Source organism: Malaya genurostris, chromosome 2 (genome assembly GCF_030247185.1).
Source record: "Malaya genurostris strain Urasoe2022 chromosome 2, Malgen_1.1, whole genome shotgun sequence".
NCBI classification, from domain to species: domain Eukaryota; kingdom Metazoa; phylum Arthropoda; class Insecta; order Diptera; family Culicidae; genus Malaya; species Malaya genurostris.
In genome coordinates this window covers 196,126,941-196,145,994 of record NC_080571.1, presented here as the reverse complement: position 1 = coordinate 196,145,994, position 19,054 = coordinate 196,126,941, and the positions used below count along the sequence as shown (strand labels likewise).

The window sequence follows — 19,054 nt, the reverse complement described above, 5'->3', positions numbered from 1 at the left end:
AACTACTGCAGTGAGTAGTAGCCAGGCATAGTAGCAATGATTCTGTCACTATGCCTAGAGTGTTATTTTTGATCATCCATATAACGACTGATGAAAATTTATTATTCACATATGGCGAACTACACATTTTACCCCATATCTCTTGTCTGACCCTTTTCCCAGAAGAACCACTGCAGTGAGTAGTAGCCAGGCATAGTAGCAATGATTCTATCACTATGCCTAGAGTGTTATTTTTGATCATCCATATAACGACTGATGAAAATTTATTATTCACATATGGCGAACTACACATTTTACCCCATATCTCTTGTCTGACCCTTTTCCCAGAAGAACCACTGCAGTGAGTAGTAGCCAGACATAGTAGCAATGATTCTATCACTATGCCGAAGGTGTTTTTTTTTATCATCCATATAACGACTGATGAAAATTTATTATTCACATATGGTGAACTACACATTTTACCCCATATCTCTTGTCTGACCCTTTTCCCAGAAGAACCACTGCAGTGAGTAGTAGCCAGGCATAGTAGCAATGATTCTATCACTATGCCGAAGGTGTTATTTTTGATCATCCATATAACGACTGATGAAAATTTATTATTCACATATGGCGAACTACACATTTTACCCCATATCTCTTGTCTGACCCTTTTCCCAGAAGAACCACTGCAGTGAGTAGTAGCCAGGCATAGTAGCAATGATTCTATCACTATGCCTAGAGTGTTATTTTTGATCATCCATATAACGACTGATGAAAATTTATTATTCACATATGGCGAACTACACATTTTACCCCATATCTTTTGTCTGACCCTTTTCCCAGAAGAACTACTGCAGTGAGTAGTAGCCAGGCATAGTAGCAATGATTCTATCACTATGCCGAAGGTGTTATTTTTGATCATCCATATAACGACTGATGAAAATTTATTATTCACATATGGTGAACTACACATTTTACCCCATATCTCTTGTCTGACCCTTTTCCCAGAAGAACCACTGCAGTGAGTAGTAGCCAGGCATAGTAGCAATGATTCTATCACTATGCCGAAGGTGTTATTTTTGATCATCCATATAACGACTGATGAAAATTTATTATTCACATATGGCGAACTACACATTTTACCCCATATCTTTTGTTTGACCCTTTTCCCAGAAGAACTACTGCAGTGAGTAGTAGCCAGGCATAGTAGCAATGATTCTGTCACTATGCCTAGAGTGTTATTTTTGATCATCCATATAACGACTGATGAAAATTTATTATTCACATATGGCGAACTACACATTTTACCCCATATCTCTTGTCTGACCCTTTTCCCAGAAGAACCACTGCAGTGAGTAGTAGCCAGGCATAGTAGCAATGATTCTATCACTATGCCTAGAGTGTTATTTTTGATCATCCATATAACGACTGATGAAAATTTATTATTCACATATGGCGAACTACACATTTTACCCCATATCTCTTGTCTGACCCTTTTCTCAGAAGAACCACTGCAGTGAGTAGTAGCCAGACATAGTAGCAATGATTCTATCACTATGCCGAAGGTGTTATTTTTGATCATCCATATAACGACTGATGAAAATTTATTATTCACATATGGTGAACTACACATTTTACCCCATATCTCTTGTCTGACCCTTTTCCCAGAAGAACCACTGCAGTGAGTAGTAGCCAGGCATAGTAGCAATGATTCTATCACTATGCCGAAGGTGTTATTTTTGATCATCCATATAACGACTGATGAAAATTTATTATTCACATATGGCGAACTACACATTTTACCCCATATCTCTTGTCTGACCCTTTTCCCAGAAGAACCACTGCAGTGAGTAGTAGCCAGGCATAGTAGCAATGATTCTATCACTATGCCTAGAGTGTTATTTTTGATCATCCATATAACGACTGATGAAAATTTATTATTCACATATGGCGAACTACACATTTTACCCCATATCTTTTGTCTGACCCTTTTCCCAGAAGAACTACTGCAGTGAGTAGTAGCCAGGCATAGTAGCAATGATTCTATCACTATGCCGAAGGTGTTATTTTTGATCATCCATATAACGACTGATGAAAATTTATTATTCACATATGGTGAACTACACATTTTACCCCATATCTCTTGTCTGACCCTTTTCCCAGAAGAACCACTGCAGTGAGTAGTAGCCAGGCATAGTAGCAATGATTCTATCACTATGCCGAAGGTGTTATTTTTGATCATCCATATAACGACTGATGAAAATTTATTATTCACATATGGCGAACTACACATTTTACCCCATATCTTTTGTCTGACCCTTTTCCCAGAAGAACTACTGCAGTGAGTAGTAGCCAGGCATAGTAGCAATGATTCTGTCACTATGCCTAGAGTGTTATTTTTGATCATCCATATAACGACTGATGAAAATTTATTATTCACATATGGCGAACTACACATTTTACCCCATATCTCTTGTCTGACCCTTTTCCCAGAAGAACCACTGCAGTGAGTAGTAGCCAGGCATAGTAGCAATGATTCTATCACTATGCCTAGAGTGTTATTTTTGATCATCCATATAACGACTGATGAAAATTTATTATTCACATATGGTGAACTACACATTTTACCCTATAATGACACAATACGAACAATGACATCCACAAAGGTATTCGGATTAAATAATTCTACTAGTTAAATTTATAAAAACATTTATTCATAATATGTTACTATTTTTGGTTCCTGGCTTGACGCTTTTTATTACTGACACATAGGTGGCGCCTTAGGCGCTAAAAATCAGGTACCAAAAAAAATTGTTTCCTGGAATTTGGTTCCTGCCTTGATACAAGCGTCAGAATAGCTGACGTTTACTCTGTGAAAAGTACATAGAAGAAAGGAAGAAAGGCGATTGAATCATTTTGTCATCAGAATTTGAAAAACGCTGAGTATTTTCCAGCTGCTGTGGAGTTAAAATATTGTAATTATTACAAAAATAGCTTTGTGGCAGAATCGTTTCAGTTTAAGCAGAGGCAGAAATGGAGGAAATGTTGAATGAAACTGTACCACAGGCAGAACTTGAGGTAATATTTTTGCTATTAGCAATATTTTTCCTACGCGTAGCTATTTCATCATCACAATTCACAAAACAACGTAAAATTCGTTTATTGATAGTGTCGAAATTGTTTGTTTTAGAAATTCGAAAAGAAGTACAACCGTGAACTTGGTGATAAAGCATTAACACATACGACGCAGTTTGAATATGCCTGGTGCTTAGTCAGAAGCAATTATCGAAGTGACATGAAAAGCGTAAACAGCTCTAACTGAAGCATGATTTTGCGTCATATTGAATAATACTAATTTCATTCTTAGGGAATAACACTTCTAGAAGATTTATGCACTAAAAATTCGGAAGGAAAACGTGATTATATCTATTATCTGGCCATAGCATTTACCAGGCTGAATGAGTACCAAACAGCAATGAAATATGTACAGGCCTTCCTCGAGATTGAACCAAATAATCAGCAGGTGATCAGCCTGGAAGAATATCTAAAAAAGAAAATCAACATCGAAGGACTAAAAGGAGTCGCTATGGCTAGTGGAGCTGCACTTGTATTAGGAGGCGTTCTAGGTCTAGGATTTGCGCTTGCGAAGAAATGAAAATCACCAAAGAAGTAAATTTTTATCGACAGCCAATGTTAATAAATTGTAAATTATATTTTGGGTAGATTGTGTGCGCATGAAAGCTAGCTGTCGAGAATATTTACTTATGCGACTGTTGAAATTTGTGTTTCAATATTCTTGTCGAAGATGATTACGAAATGATTTGGCTCCGATTAGAATATTGGAACAACTTTATTTTGCAATTGTTTTCGATTGCCTTGTTGTAACACGACTTTGTCGACTTCAGTTTGATCGAATAAGTTCTGGAATTTCGTGTGAACACAGATTTAGGTGGAAGTAGTGATACAATGCTATTATACATTATTGGACATATTTGTCGATACAAATTTACTGTCCAACACAAAAACATATATCTGTTACACAAGAAATTCTTATCGAATGAATAGGATTTTAATTTCGTTATAGTAAAAACTGGAAATCGTGTTCATTCGAAAGGACAATCGGTCGTAATGTATAATCAAATGTGATAGAGTGTATGAATTGTTAGACAAATACAAATATAAAGCACAGTTTCATAATAATGTTTTAAGGCTAAGTATGATCAGTGTTGAGTCAGAGAGAGAGAGAGAGAGAGTTGAATTGAAAACAAATGAGACAAATTATTAATCTATACCTCAATTTCTTTGATGTTAATTATTTAATTGTTGGACACACGGTTTTTTTTTTCTAAAATGAGCAGAATATTAAGAAAACTGATCTGACTTAATACCTATCGTATGTGTATGTTTTATCAAAAATAAAATATTTCCAATCCCAATCGCATATGTAAACGTATCGCGTTCACCTCCTCATCTAAGAACAATTTCGCCTTTGATTTTTACAAAATGTTAACGCTATAATTCGATGTCTATAGAAAGGTACCGACTTTCGAACGGAGCCTCGGAGACCCATAGTGTTATAAACCATTCGACTCGTGTGTGTGTGTGTGTGTGTGTGTGTGTGTGTGTGTGTGTGTGTGTGTGTGTGTGTGTGTGTGTGTGTGTGTGTGTGTGTGTGTGTGTGTGTGTGTGTGTGTGTGTGTGTGTGTGTGTGTGTGTGTGTGTGTGTGTGTGTGTGTGTGTGTGTGTGTGTGTGTGTGTGTGTGTGTGTGTGTGTGTGTGTGTGTGTGTGTGTGTGTGTGTGTGTGTTTTTGCGTGTGTGTGTGTGTGTGTGTGTGTTTGCGTGTGTGTGTGTTTGCGTGTGTGTGTGTGTGTGTGTGTGTGTGTGTGTGTGTGTGTGTGTGTGTGTGTGTGTGTGTGTGTGTGTGTGTGTGTGTGTGTGTGTGTGCGTGTGAGAGAGAGTGTGTGTGTGTGTGCGTGTGAGAGACTGTGTGTGTTTATGTGTGCACTTTCTCATAGATGGCTGAACCGATTTTAACAAACTTAGGCTCGTTTGAAAGCTACTGTCGGACCATTGATCAAGTTCGAAGATCAAATGGCTGTGGCTTCTGGTGTTTCTAAAAATAATTTCCTGGTTCGTAATTGACGGCTAGGTGTATAAAAATTTCATTGCGATAATAAAGAAGGTAAATGAATGTTGTATGGATTCCATACTAGGCTGCAATATTCCAAAATAGGTCTGACATATGTACTGTATAATATTTTAATTGTGTATGGGTCCCGAAAGTTATGACTGAAGCGTTTAATAAAGCCCAGCATGCTATTTGCTTTATTGATTATGGTATTGTAGTGTTCCACAAAAGTGAGCTTGGAGTCTAAGATTACGCCTAAATCTCGTACAATTTTACATTTTTCTACAAGCTGATTTCCTAGATGTATGTTTATAGATATTGTTTCATTTTTCCTACTGAAAGTTATTGAGTTACATTTTTTTACATTGAGTTGGAGTAGACTTTTGCAGCACCAAATGTGCAATAGATTGATTTCGTTCTGGAATATTACAGCGTCGTTGATATTTTTAATTTCCATTAAGCACTTGCATATATAAGCACTTTCAGATTTTTGAGTATGAAGGAAATGTCATTTATGTGTAAAATGAAAAGGAGAGGCACTAAGTGAGAACCCTGAGGTACGCCAGAAGTTACATTAATTGGTTCAGACAGTATGTTTTGGAAGCGGACTACCTGTACACGATTCGTTAAGTATGATTTGAGCCATTCCGGAAGAGTATTTTTTATGCCATATTTTTTTAGTTTGTGTAATAGTAATGGTATGTCAATACGGTCAAAAGCTTTGCTAAAGTCAGTGTAAAGAGTTTCAACGTAGTTGCCAGCGTCCATTGCATTCAGAGTGAATGTCATGAATTCTAAGAGATTTGTTGTAGTTGAGCGGCCTTTAAAAAGCCATATTGTTTGTTTGTTATTACATTTTTAAGTTGATAAAAAAGTTTTTCGTTTACAATTTTTCAAATAATTTTGGAATGCATGAGATAATGGCTATTCCACGGTAGTTCCGAATGTTAGATTTTGCACCAGATTTAGATATTGGTACAAGGAAGGAAGATTTCCATGCTTTAGGAAAAGTGCATTTATTAAGTGATAAGTTAAAAGGTAGTTGTAGTGGTAGTGTAAGTTCTTCAGTAAGATTTTTTTTTTAAATTGGTAGTTACTGTCTTGTCCAACCCCTTTTGAGGCGTCTAAGTTTTTCAGTGCTGTCGAAATGTCTGATAGATAGTTTACAGAGATGGAGTTGGAAAATTCGGGTATGAAAGAAAAGTATTCACGGTCACGTTCAGTTTCTGAATAAGATGTATATACTTCTTGAAAAAAATTTGCAAATTGATTGCAAATTTCTGTACTATTTTGCCCTACAAGTTCTTAGAACAAGTCTTAATTTCGTTTTCAATTTTGCGGTTGTATTCTTCGTGTGCTGTGTTAATGGCTATTTTGAGTTGATTGCATAGATTTAAGTAATTTTGAAGATGAGCGTCACTTTTTTCTTGTTTGTAAGTTTTGTGTGCTTTTTGTTTTCTATTTTTCAAATGTTTTAGTTGTGGATTGAACCATACAGGTAATTTGCTGTTATGATTTTTCTTCTTCTATTCAAATTTGTTTACTTCGACGTCGACATTTTCTTCTGTACTCAGTATGTTCCGCCAATTTACTATACTTAGTCTACACTGGACTTCTTCATTGTTCAAAATTGTTCAAATTGTTCATTCAGTTTAAGCACCTCGAAAAAAGTCCTCATGCAAAATTTGAGCTAAATCGGACATGGGTAAGGGGTGCTGCCCAGCGATTAAAGTATGAAAATTTTCGAGGGGTAGATGAAATTTCCGAAATCTACACTGTTCAATTTTCGAACATTATTCGATCGACTTGCGTACGTACTTCTGTTCGGTTTAGAATCATTCTAATTTGTTTATACAAGTGTGACGGTTTCGTTTACTAAGAAATGAATAATATAAATAATATAGAACGTGTAAGTAGTGTTGACAGCTTTGGTGGTTATCAACTTTAATTTTTTATCTATATTTTTCAATAAATAATGTATGTTTTCTAATTACGAAGTCACACATAAACATGAATTTTTCAATTTTGAAAAACGTCGTCGTTCGTCGAGTACGCATAATTTCTGTATGTGTGTATGTAACATTTTGGGCACTCAATTTTCTCAAAGATGGCTGGATCGATTTTAACAAACTTAGATTTAAATGGGATGACTTGTAGTCTCATACAAAGTTCATGAATTCAAATTCGACTTCCGGTTCCGGAATTACAGAATGATCAGTGAAAAAAAATCAATTTCTAACCAATTAATCACTTTCCTCAGAGAGTTATCGAACAAAAAAAAAACACGCTCGAAAAATCTAAACTTGAATCAAAACTATTAAAATTGGTAGTCATTGTCAGTAGAAGGCCAACTAAAACGGTTCCGGCTATCATGGTTCCCGGTTTCCGATTCCAGAAGCATTGGAAATAGTGGTCATATACTCAAAATGAGAACTCACGCACTTTTTCCGAAAATGGCTCGACCGGTTCAAATGAAAGGTCTTATGGTCGGCTTCTGGTTATGGAATTACAGGTTAAGGAGCATTAAATATTTTACACCGCAAAAAAAAGCAAAAAACGAGACAAATTTTTCTAAACATATCTCAAACTTATTCTTATCGATAGTCAACTTCAGTAGATGACCAAACAAAGCGGGTCTGACTACCCTGGTTTCCGATTCCAGAAGCACAGGGAACAGTGAAACTGTTTCATTTTGTATGTTGAACTAGTTGATGCAGAAACAAACTAAAGAAGTAAAAAAATTATTTCGAAAAATACCACATTATTATATGTGAGAATATGAGTGAAATAAGAGTGATTAACACACACTAGCGGGAGCGGTGAAACAGATTTCACTCAGGTATGGAGTGAAAATGTGTTGCTGGTAAGTTGGCGGGGGTGTCCAACTCTTGCATTCTTGGTTACAGAATTCGTTTCCGCTCTGAGTAGCCAAACCGAAAATGTCCTTTTATGCTCTCCATGTTTTTCGAAGCTACGGTTTTCATTATCTTTGTTTGAAGGTGTCTTTTACGCAGTTTCAGGTTAATCGTAGTGAGCAGATTGCTCACAAAACTGACATGTATTCAGCTGATTCTCGTAGGTTACCAGCGATTTACAAGAATGTCGCCCGCCATGTCCAAAAATTATGTAAGATGGAATCGCACTATTTTCCTTTCGATGGAAAGAATTTCTTCGTACTGTGACACATATTTTCTCGGATGTAATGCTCATTGACTTGCGAAGGGAGGCCTAGAAAGTAAATGTACTCATTGTATGTGGGGTTAAAAAAAACTACAAGGATCAGCCCCATGGGGTTGTTCGAGCCGTTGATGTGGAACAAAGCAACCAAAATTTCTAATGATTTACAATCAAATAGTTCAATCAATCGTCACACTTGAATTCCCAAATGCACGAGAGATTGCTCAGATTGATTTTTATTAGGAACCAAAACCGAACACGCGAACCTAGAATATATACTCTATTTGTCGTGATTCGTATTTGTTTTGTAGCCGACGAAATTACATCAATAGCCCAAATGTATGCAATTAAATGTGTGTATACTCTAGCGATACGGATACAGATATTTAAGCTTCTTTTCGCCAAGCTTGTGTTCAAGTTATGTATGCAAGCAGTTATTATTATAGCGTTTCTCTACCATTACTACAATTCTGCGATTTCGGTTGAAGCGATAAACTTTTTCTCATTATCAATCGAGTTCAGCTTATAAAAATTGGAAGTTAATCTTATGCACTCCAAATTCACCCTGCGGTAGTTGTCAATTTCTCAGGCGAAACGACATAACATGGAATTTCATCCGAACTTGCATGACACCAGATCAGAGCATACCAATTAAAGCTTCAAATTGTTTTATGGCACTTTTTGTCTTGCTGTCTAGCAACAACCTACCTCTAGCAAGCTACGCGTAGCACTGAAACGTTAGCTATAACTTCGCTTCTATTTATAGATTCGCGTGCTTCCAACAGCTTCGCTTTTGCATCGATTGACCATTCAGAGCAATGCTTTCCCTTTGATATATCGCTCACTCCTTCAAAAGCGTCGTCTATGGCAGGGAAATCCGATATGCTGTAGATGTTTAGCAGACAAAATAGGACACTGCTAGCTATTAATAAACATTTCAATGATATACAATAAAAAAATACATGGCTATGAACATTCAAATCAATACGTAGATATATTTCCAATCAAATGGTGACATGATATTAATAATTGATACAAAATTGACTGAGCTGTAATTGTTCCAAAACTTACCACATTTCTACGTGTATTTTTCTTGAGTTTCTAGTTTGCACCCGTATATAGAAAACAAAAATGTGTTCCACATTAAAAAAAATCAAAATCTTACTTAGTTACACTTGTGAATATGTAAGTTATTTAGTTTTCACTACAGCTGTACCAGTACATTTATTTTCTGGACAGGTCTCGCACCACATACTCAAGGATTATGTATTAAAAATATAAAACTGGACATTGTGCCTCTTGTTGTTAGCCGTAGTGAATGCAATTGCGTCTCGTTCACGTGTAAATATGATATACTCTAAGTTACAAGTCTTCTTGAATTGTATTTAATATAGGGCTATTGTACCAATAGTCATCTCATTAGTTGAGTCGCAATATTATTGTGCCGACTACTCGACTCTCAATCAACGAATTGCGATAAAATCGGATAGAATATCTTTGCTTCGGCTCTAAGAAGCAATATCATAGAAAAAAATAGTTCGAAAATTATGCAATACTGATGTTATAGCGACGCGAAAACTTGATGCGAATTCACCTAATTTCATCTTTATTCCAAAGTCTAATTTCATCTTTATTCCAAAGTCAATCTATCAACAGAGACAACAGATCTCACTCTAATGGTTTTCGTTTATGAGATGATTATTGGAGCTGAGATGAATAAGGGTACTGTTACCCTGCATCGTTTTTGTTAAGTTACATTCATTCACTTTTATTGTCGTCTCGACCGTAAGCAATTTTCGACTGCGCCGGATGAGATGTGAGCACGAATTGTTGCGGTAACAAGCTGCAACAAAAATATATTCATAGTTTTGGTTGCGAACTAGTTATCGTAGCTGAATTTGTTACTGGGGTTGGACCCTTTTCGTGTTTGAATGTTGAGCTTGAGCGACCACCCCTGGTTGCTATTCCGTTACTGATCGGGATTAGCTGAAATTATACAGGGAATTTCTAGAAGCTTCAACCTGGGACTTGTAAATCATCCCTCAATGTACATCTTCTTGTAATCCCAGAATTCATTGATCAGTACCGGCGCCGGCCAGGCCCGAACGTAGATCGTCTAAAGAATGAGAAGGGATGTTAGTCCAACACTTGTTGTTACTAGAGGCCGTATATACTACTGTGCACTCCACATGTGTCACGGGAGAAGTAATAATGGCGACAGTCGGTAAAAACTTTCAATGCAAAAACCGGATAAATACATTTGTTTTGAAAGAACCGGTTAAGTTTTTGTCCGGTTCTTGCAGAAAAGATGTTTTTAAACGATTCTTGCATTGCAAAATCCATGTCTGGTTTTTGCTCTCAATGTTTTTATCCGATTTTTGCATTCAAAAATACTTAAACGGGATTTCCAAACTAAGTTGCACTTATCCGATTTTTACTTTCAGCCGTTCATATGCACTTCCGGCACCGGAACGCGAGAACCGGTGTAATCAAAGTCGGCTCGAACGGTCACCAACTAACATGACGTACAAACTCTACTATTTTTTTCAAATTTTGAAGATTTTATACAATTTTACAATCGCACTTTAAATGACGATTCAAATGTTTGTTGTACCCGAAAATATGCAGTAGTTTTTGGTATGACCATAAGAACTTTCATTTCAGTCCAAGAGTGGGAATAAGGGTTTTGAGCCCAGTTTACAACATTTTTTACAGTTTTGTTCCGCCAGTTTAAGTGACGGTGTACAATATTCAACACACTTTACCCTATAACCTCTGAACCGGAAGTTGGATCCGGATGAAATTCAGGAATTCCGTATGGGACCGTGAGACCTTTCATTTGAATCTAAGTTTATGGAAATCGGTCAAACCATCCCTGAGAAAAGTGAGTGAGATCCATTTTGAAATATAGGACCGCTATTTCCGGTACTTCCGGAACCGGATACCGGGAGCCAGGATAGCCGGAATCGGTTTGTTTACTTGCCTACTGATAATGACTATCGATTTGTGTAGTTTTGAAACCAGTTTAAAATTTTTTTTAAGTGTTTTGTTTCGCCGGTTTAAGAGACGGTGCACAAAATTGAACACACTTTACCCTACTACTCCGGAACCGGAAGTCGGATCCGGATGACGTCTCGTAAACTCCAAACGGAAAGACGTTTTATAATATCTTATGATTTGTATGTGCGTAGTAAAACGAATACCCAAATAGAACTGCGACTACCATTCAGTAAATTGTAATATTACAATCGACCAGAGATTAGCTTATTAAAAATGTGTATTTCCTATTTATTTGGTGCTCACCTAAGAATAAGATTAATTAAATATTACATTCAATTGTGCATCATACCCATGTAGAACGAGTCGCAACGTAGCTAGTTTTTGGAATATGATAGAGTTTCTTTATATTCATAATACTGGTTAACTTTTAATACCAACAATATCAATACCATTTCTACGATCGATTATCTACAATACCATTATCGATAAATTTTTCAAATCATTTCGATCTCTGTATTATTAGGTTGTCTTATGGTATGTAATTATAATGGCTGTCTTTATTTAAACCGCCACCGAAGCTAGTGTTATATGTAATATTATTCACTGCTTCACTTGACACCGGATGAACTAGGGACACTTTGAAATTGTGAACAGAATCGGGAATCCTCGTGACGGCAACTTCGACTGGAGCTGTTGGATCGTCACCAAAGAGAGCTCGATATTTTTCTGTTTTGACAATTCCCAATATTTGAAATAGCGACACGACACAAGCCCATAAGTAGAAAAGCAGAACTGCAGATATTTAATCGTATCAGATTAGTTGAGAATAAAACCGAAATTGGTACTCACGCAGAGCGAATCCTCCAGCGATCGTCAGCGCTATTAGATCACCTAAATTAACACCTTCTTTAATTATCATCATAGCAACTACATGAATCATAGTTAGAATACAAACTTTAATAAAATCTAGAACCATGAAAGGAAACAACAAATATCTGTACATCTATAAATAGTGAATAGAAATTATTTTAGGGCTTGGAATTTAGTAGAAGTTTAATAGAAGTTGTACCACGAAAGCACCTACAATCATTATAACGCAGCATAGCGCATGTGCTCCTAGGAATGTTATTAAAGTTAAGTGTATTTCATTCGTTCTTATCTTCAACCATCCCATAAGCCACATTAAACCATCTTTTTTGTCCGTTTCGTCATCGGGTGATTTTATACGTGAAGCCACATTCTGCAGCATGTCTGTTCCACCAGCAACAAACAATGCTGTTAGAGACAGCAAAACCTGAATCTAAAAGAAAAGATTTTTTTTATAAATAAAGTGAAATATATGCAAATAATCTTACGATTGTAAGAATTCCAATTAGTATGCTTCCCAATCTGGTAGAGAAACGAAAACAGCACATTTTCATGCACGGCATTTTCTAAATGCTAGGCCGAAACTGCATTATGTTACTCAAACATGGAGTTATGTTCGACATCCCAAACAACGTATTGTGCCTTGCGTGTTGGTCATTTAGATTCTGTGCAGATAATATCATTTCAACAAAGGCTCAATTCGTTGGGTTCCTCAATTAGAAGGTATTGCATGATACGTTATAATTGTAGATGGAGCGATACAACATGCTTTCAGAATGTTATATGACACCGATAATGTAGGAAGGAGTGATTATTTTGCATACATTATTTGAGTTGAGTCTTGTACGTTCATAATATTAGAAGAATACACAAGAACATTGCTTCTGTATTTCACATCGCTACCATTTAGAAATAAAACGAAATATGTTTTCTCGCTTCACCAAACTTTTCGTGTTCATTTTGGGTCCCATAGGATCTATGCAACGTTTTATCTCGATCGATAAACTATATTTTCGCGCCCGTGGTTTAAAGTTTATATGGGATTTAGTTTGGGGAAAATTGACGGCTGAAGATTAACCTATAACCTCTAAAAATTCGTGCATGTGTTATTTTCGTAGGAAATTAAATGAGGAAGAAAACATTGGAAAATCGCAAAACAATCCAACATTTGTAGAAAAAGATATTAAAGGAAACCCGACACGAGGTCCGAACCATTGCCAAGGTCCTTAGTATATCTAGCACCATTGCTTTTAGTGGTCGTAATATGATTTTGTTTTCTTGCATTGTGCTATAACGGTTGATCTGAGTTGTTTGATGTCTACACGATAGTTACTAAACTTAGTATGAAGATTCTTTTTAAGTAACAAGCCCATGTTCCAAAACTTACTGTGAAGACACAAGAAAGTCTAACTTAATAATTTATAGAAATAGGTTTTTGGTGTCTTCGACCGTTACTAATATTTGGTGTATCAAAACCGGACTTGAACATTTCAGAGCAGAAAACGTTTTAAGTAATTTTTAGTGCAAGAACCGAGCAAAAAATGTTGAACGGGATAACCATATAAAATCTTAGCAGGTACTTTCAGAGTAAATGAGTTGATTTTTGCATGGAAACTTTCTACGTGTTTCCCCGCGTTGTATGTTATGTATTTTATCTAACAGATTCAAAGTTGTTTATTGTAATAATTAAACGTATGCACTTACAACCAACAAGTTGTTTGAGATCTAGAATTTTTTTTAACTGGATATTGATGACGAACCTTTCATTTTAATCTAATTGTCTATTATGTCTAGTAAATGTTTTCAGGGTTCAAAATTCTCCCAAAACTCACGAAATTATTAGGGGAGACAGGGGCTAGACTGGACACGTCGTTAGATCGGGCAACTTGAATATCTTAGAAAACTTGCTAATATTTCAATTTATGGATTGACTATGTAAACGCGCTTGGGGATGACGCGGTAGAGATGATTTGGGTAAAAACTACAAGGATTAGCCCCATGGGGTTGTTCGAGCCATTGATGTGGAACAAGGCAACCAAAATTTCTAATCATCGACATTTTCAATTAATTGTCACACTTTTGAATCCACAAATACAATCTACAAATGATTGATCTTTATTAGGAACCAACACCGAACACACGAACCCAGAATATAGACTCTATTTGTCGTAATTTGTATTTCATTTAATTTGTATCAGAGCATACCAATTAAAGCTGCAAATCGTTTTATGGCACTTTTTGTCTTGCTGTCTAACAACAACTTACCTCTAGCTTGCTACCCGTAGGACTGAAACGTTAGCTATAATTTTGCTTCTATTTATAGATTCGCGTGCTTCCAACAGCTTCGCTTTTGCATCGGTTGACCAATCATAGCGATGCTTTCTCTTTGATGTATCGCTTACTCCTTCAAAACCGTCGTCTATGGCAGGAAAATACGGTATGCGGGAGATTTTCAGCAGACAAAATAGGACACTGCTCGCTACTAATCAAAAATCGAATTATTTATAATTGAAAATACGTGGCTTGATACATTCAAATCGAATCTTAGAAATATTTTCAATCAAATAATGAAATAATATTAATAATTGATACAAAATATTCTGAACTGTAATTGTTTAAAACCTGACCACATTTCTACTTGTATTTTTCTTTGAGTTTCTGATTTGCACCCCTACATAGAAAATAAAGATGTGTTTCACATCAAAACCCAGTTTTAATGATGTTTTTTTAATTTCTAAAAAGTGTCCGAATTTCTTTTTACCTTTTTTATGAATATAAAAAATAGGTATTGAGTTCGCTCAAACTTTAGAAAAAAAATCCGAGGCCCGGAGGGAATGGACCGATTTTAATCAAACTAGTGGTAAACGGAAGGTCTCTTCGTCACCCTGAACGTCGTTGGATGATTTTGATATCGAATGTCTACTTTTTGAGTTATATGAAGTTTTATGTCAAAATTTTCAGTTTATTGACAATATCTGTCACAATTGACCTTGAAAACAGAATATGATTTAAGACTTAGATTACGCACGGTAATAACTATCCAACAAGCCATAGAGTGCTAAAATCCGTTCATTTTTAACGGAGATATCGATATTTTTGTGTAAGCGACTTTTCCCCCTATTCCAGTAGTAGGAGTGTTGAGCGTTGTATGACAAAGCGATAATTGTGAGCAACATAAAACACGATTTTTTATACTGTTGCATGTAATTCTTTCTAAAGATAAAAAACTGTGCATTCTTTTTCATGACATCTTGCCTCGGATCGATTTCAGCACGGTTCTTTTTTGGCAACATAATCGTCCGAATATGACATATGTAAACCAAATGGTGACAAAGATGGCGGCATTTTCGAGTTGAAAACAATGTCCTTAATTATATTAATTTAAACTACTTACAGCAATAAATGTTGGAAGAACATAACCCATATACAATTCGAATCAGTTCATCGAGATCAGCAAATGCGTGTGTGACAAATAATTTCACTCAATTTTCTCGGAGATGACTCAACCGTTTTCTACAAACTCAGATTCATATGAAAAGTCGTATGCTCCCAAACAAAGTTCCTGAATTATGTTTGGTTCCGACCTCTGGTTCCAGAACTACAAGATTATATGTGAAACAAAGTTAAAATAATGTAACTCATTTTTATCGTAGATGGCTGAACCGATCTAAGATTCAAATGAAATCTAAGAACCATCTAAGATTCAAATTAAAGGTTTTAAGATCATATAAAACATCTTGCTTTTCAGTCAGATCCAACTTCCGATTTCGGGGATACAGGGTGATTAGTATAAAATCTACATATCACATAAATTAAGCAGGTTTGTCGAGTTTGCACATTTGGATAACAAAATGAGCTTATTTCAGTATCAGAGGTATTCAATTTTCGATCCGGGATTTACCCAAAAATTTAATTCGCACTACGATTTCTCAAAGATGTCTACACTGATTTTCAAACATTTTGAAACAAATGTAAACTATACAGCTACTCAGGTGAATTTATCTGACTTCGGCTACACCGATTTTCGAACTCCGGTTCCGGTGTCGAATCATTTTTCAAAGCTCAGTCATTTTCTCATAAAAGGTCAAAACTTATGGTACCATACAAAGTTGGTGAATTTCATCCGATTCCAGCTTCCGAATCTGGAATTACAGGGTGATGAGTTTTTAAAACTCAGCTTAAAGCTACCAAAAAGCTTCAAAGTTGGACTCAAAGCTATTGCAATTGGTTCGTAATAATAACTAATGGCCATACAAACCGTTTTGGGTTATGCTGGTTCCCGATTACCGACACTGGCAAGCAAAGCAAAGCCTTGGTATTACATTCCTGTAGTGGAATTTGACCTTCTGTTTCAACAGACTTCGCAGCCGATTCAGAGTGTACAGAACCATTGCATGGCTAGTGCTCCGATTCTACTGACACTACGAATCTACGACACTGGATGTCATGCAAATAAGGACGAAAAAGTCTAAAGTGGAACTTACTTCGACATTTTATGGAATGTTCAATCGATTGTCACAAGTTTAGATTCAAATTCGATTCGATTTGTTGTTCCGACATTGCAGGGTAATGACTGATTAAAATTTCAAACTGCCGCTTGAAACGACGGTCATTGAAATAATGTCATGAGAATTAAAACACCGAAAAATATGAATGCAAAAATTGAATTAATGTAAAACACATGCGGATTAATAAATAAAGGTATCATTTCACTGCTAGGTGGATTAGGCACGTTTTTTCCTGGGTTAGCGTCTGGACTAAGTACGTATCCCAAACACTAACCTTGCACAACATGTATCGAAACGATAACATTAAAAATGATTTAAAATAAGTTTTAAATCATTTGGCAATATTGGCCCGGTGGATTTTTATGGAACCGACACAGCCGAAAGGGGTCCGTACTGTAACGCTATACTTAAAGAAAGTAGATCAGTTATTATTAATCACTAAATCAATGAACAATCTACGTTAGATTAAGTAAGAAAGCCTTTTTCCAGGCCATGACAATTTATGACAAATTTGAAGATAAAGGCAAGTACCCTCGGATTATTCAATCCAATCCAGACACACCATAAATAGCTGTCAAAACACATAACTACTGTTCACTAAGCGATTTTTATATACATTTATATAGTGAAATGTTTTTGTTTGAGACCTTTCATAGCTCTGCTACTTTTAGATTGAAAATAAAATAAATTATCTGCGATCAATGACTCCATTTAAAACAATGATCACGCGAGTTAATCACTTCGCTTAGACGATGATGGAACACATCGCCTATAGCATCACCAACAAATGTATTCAAATCGGAAGGAATATGTAAAAAAAACATTTATCACGATATTTAATACGTTGCGTGGTGAATAGGAAGGGATACTAACTCGGCCCCAAAGTATGCCTGCGACCAGTAGTAGCTTAGATTATTACAATAGGTCATTTGCTATCAATGACCGGCGAAGGTTTATGGGCCAGTTACATACATTCGTATCTACACACAAACAGACAGTGCAAAAGTATGAGCTACTGCAGAGATTCTGATGGAACCATAGTACGGTGCCAAGTTACACCATTAGAAGCACACTTACACGACTACCAGTCGACGGCCATTCGACGAAGACGAGTCGGAAACTCATGAATCCACTGGCAAACTTCTACTGTTGCATTGAGTTACTTCATACGGTTTGGCAGGATGTGATGTCCCCAGTAAAAATTTAAAAATAGAATTTCCGCTTCTACTGATGTTAGGCTCTTATGATTAGGTCCACCGTATTGAATTGGTGAATAAGTGTTTGCCAATCACACAACAAAAATTACCCCGGGATCCCAACACAGTTCTAAAGAAACCCACCAATACGGTACTGAACTAGTGAGGCACGACGATAACGCGAAACCGACGGCATGGTAGTGAAAAACAACAAACAGCTAGCTTCGAAATCAAATTCAACCAAGTCAGCGCGAATAAAGCTGCGCATTCGCGGTTTCTCGCACTGATGCTCTGTTTTCTGTTTTATTTAGTATAATTCCTTATCGCCTTCGTTCCCACATTGGAAGATTCTCTAAAATCTTCAGCAGGAATAGTTGAACTAGTTTTCAAGTGGTATTTCAGCTGGTCGGATCGCGAAATCTGGTTGATCGCACACTGTTCCGGAGAAATTTTGTGCATGTGAAGTGAAATTGTTCGATCGGATAGATAGTTGAAAGTGTACATAAAAGTTATTCGCGTGCTATTGGATGCGTTTGGAACACGGAATATTTAGTCAAAATCGTAGAGAGAAGACACACCCTGGAGTTGTAGCCCCAGAAGAATACGATGGATAAGGAATATGTTCTAAATAACAATGTGTAAGTTTACAAATAGTGGAAAAATCAAATAATTCAAAGTGGCTTTCGACATGGTTTTTCTTGCCAATGTAAATTGTGTGAGGTATAGACAAGCGCCTTCATTATGTTCTTAAAATTTTCGACACTCTAGTCGGTTCTAAATATTTTTAATTGACTTCTAAAATAAGATCCTTAGGACAGACGGCGCGTTAAACAGGATAATCGTTCTCATATTCATCACTGATCAACCATTCATCGGATCTGTTCGAATCATTGGTCAAAGTAAGACATGCATATCATCATAGTACCATTTTTCAAAGTATTATCAATCGTTATCTATTACTTTTTTCCATCTTTCTAAGCTCGCATACCACATTCAAACAAAAAAAAGTGGGTGGGTATTGTCAGAGACATAATTGGATGTCGTGAATACGAATAAAAATAACACGTTTCTTCACACATCTGAATATTTAAAATCGTTCCCATGAGCTGATATATTCTGTGAAATGTAGAAGGTTTCATTTCTGTACTTTCAGAATTTTAACGGTGCACTTATATCAAAGTACGACGAATTCACGACA

The 19,054-nt window shown here is 36.2% G+C and overlaps 3 protein-coding genes across 7 annotated transcripts in view; 2 read left to right on the top strand and 1 right to left on the bottom strand.

Annotated features, from left to right (window-relative positions):
* The first annotated feature begins 2,830 nt into the window (after nt 1-2,830).
* On the top strand, nt 2,831-4,179 carry LOC131433156 (mitochondrial fission 1 protein). Its single transcript, XM_058599998.1, has 3 exons — nt 2,831-3,057; nt 3,170-3,283; nt 3,347-4,179. Exons 1-3 carry the CDS (start codon nt 3,013-3,015, stop codon nt 3,632-3,634), a joined length of 447 nt encoding a protein of 148 aa, XP_058455981.1. The 5' UTR covers nt 2,831-3,012; the 3' UTR covers nt 3,635-4,179.
* A 6,725-nt stretch (nt 4,180-10,904) lies between these two features.
* LOC131433155 (uncharacterized) lies at nt 10,905-17,512 on the bottom strand. Of its 5 annotated transcripts, none has more exons than XM_058599992.1 (5): nt 17,192-17,512; nt 12,641-12,817; nt 12,355-12,585; nt 12,135-12,288; nt 10,905-12,077 (listed from the first exon to the last, which is right to left on the bottom strand). In XM_058599992.1, exons 2-5 carry the CDS (start codon nt 12,713-12,715, stop codon nt 11,815-11,817), a joined length of 723 nt encoding a protein of 240 aa, XP_058455975.1. In that variant the 5' UTR covers nt 12,716-12,817; nt 17,192-17,512; the 3' UTR covers nt 10,905-11,814. The 5 variants fall into 5 exon arrangements, with proteins under 5 accessions (XP_058455975.1, XP_058455976.1, XP_058455980.1 ...); XM_058599993.1 differs by having other exon boundaries at nt 17,308-17,512; XM_058599997.1 differs by lacking the exon at nt 17,192-17,512 and adding an exon at nt 16,935-17,118.
* Nucleotides 17,513-18,109: 597 nt separating this feature from the next.
* Nucleotides 18,110-19,054, top strand: part of LOC131433154 (ATP-binding cassette sub-family G member 4) — a 90,639-nt gene continuing 89,694 nt past the window's right edge. The window contains exon 1 of the mRNA XM_058599991.1: nt 18,110-18,494. Within this exon, the coding sequence (XP_058455974.1) occupies nt 18,463-18,494 (32 nt within the window). The 5' untranslated portion in view covers nt 18,110-18,462. The remainder of the gene's footprint in view (nt 18,495-19,054) is intronic.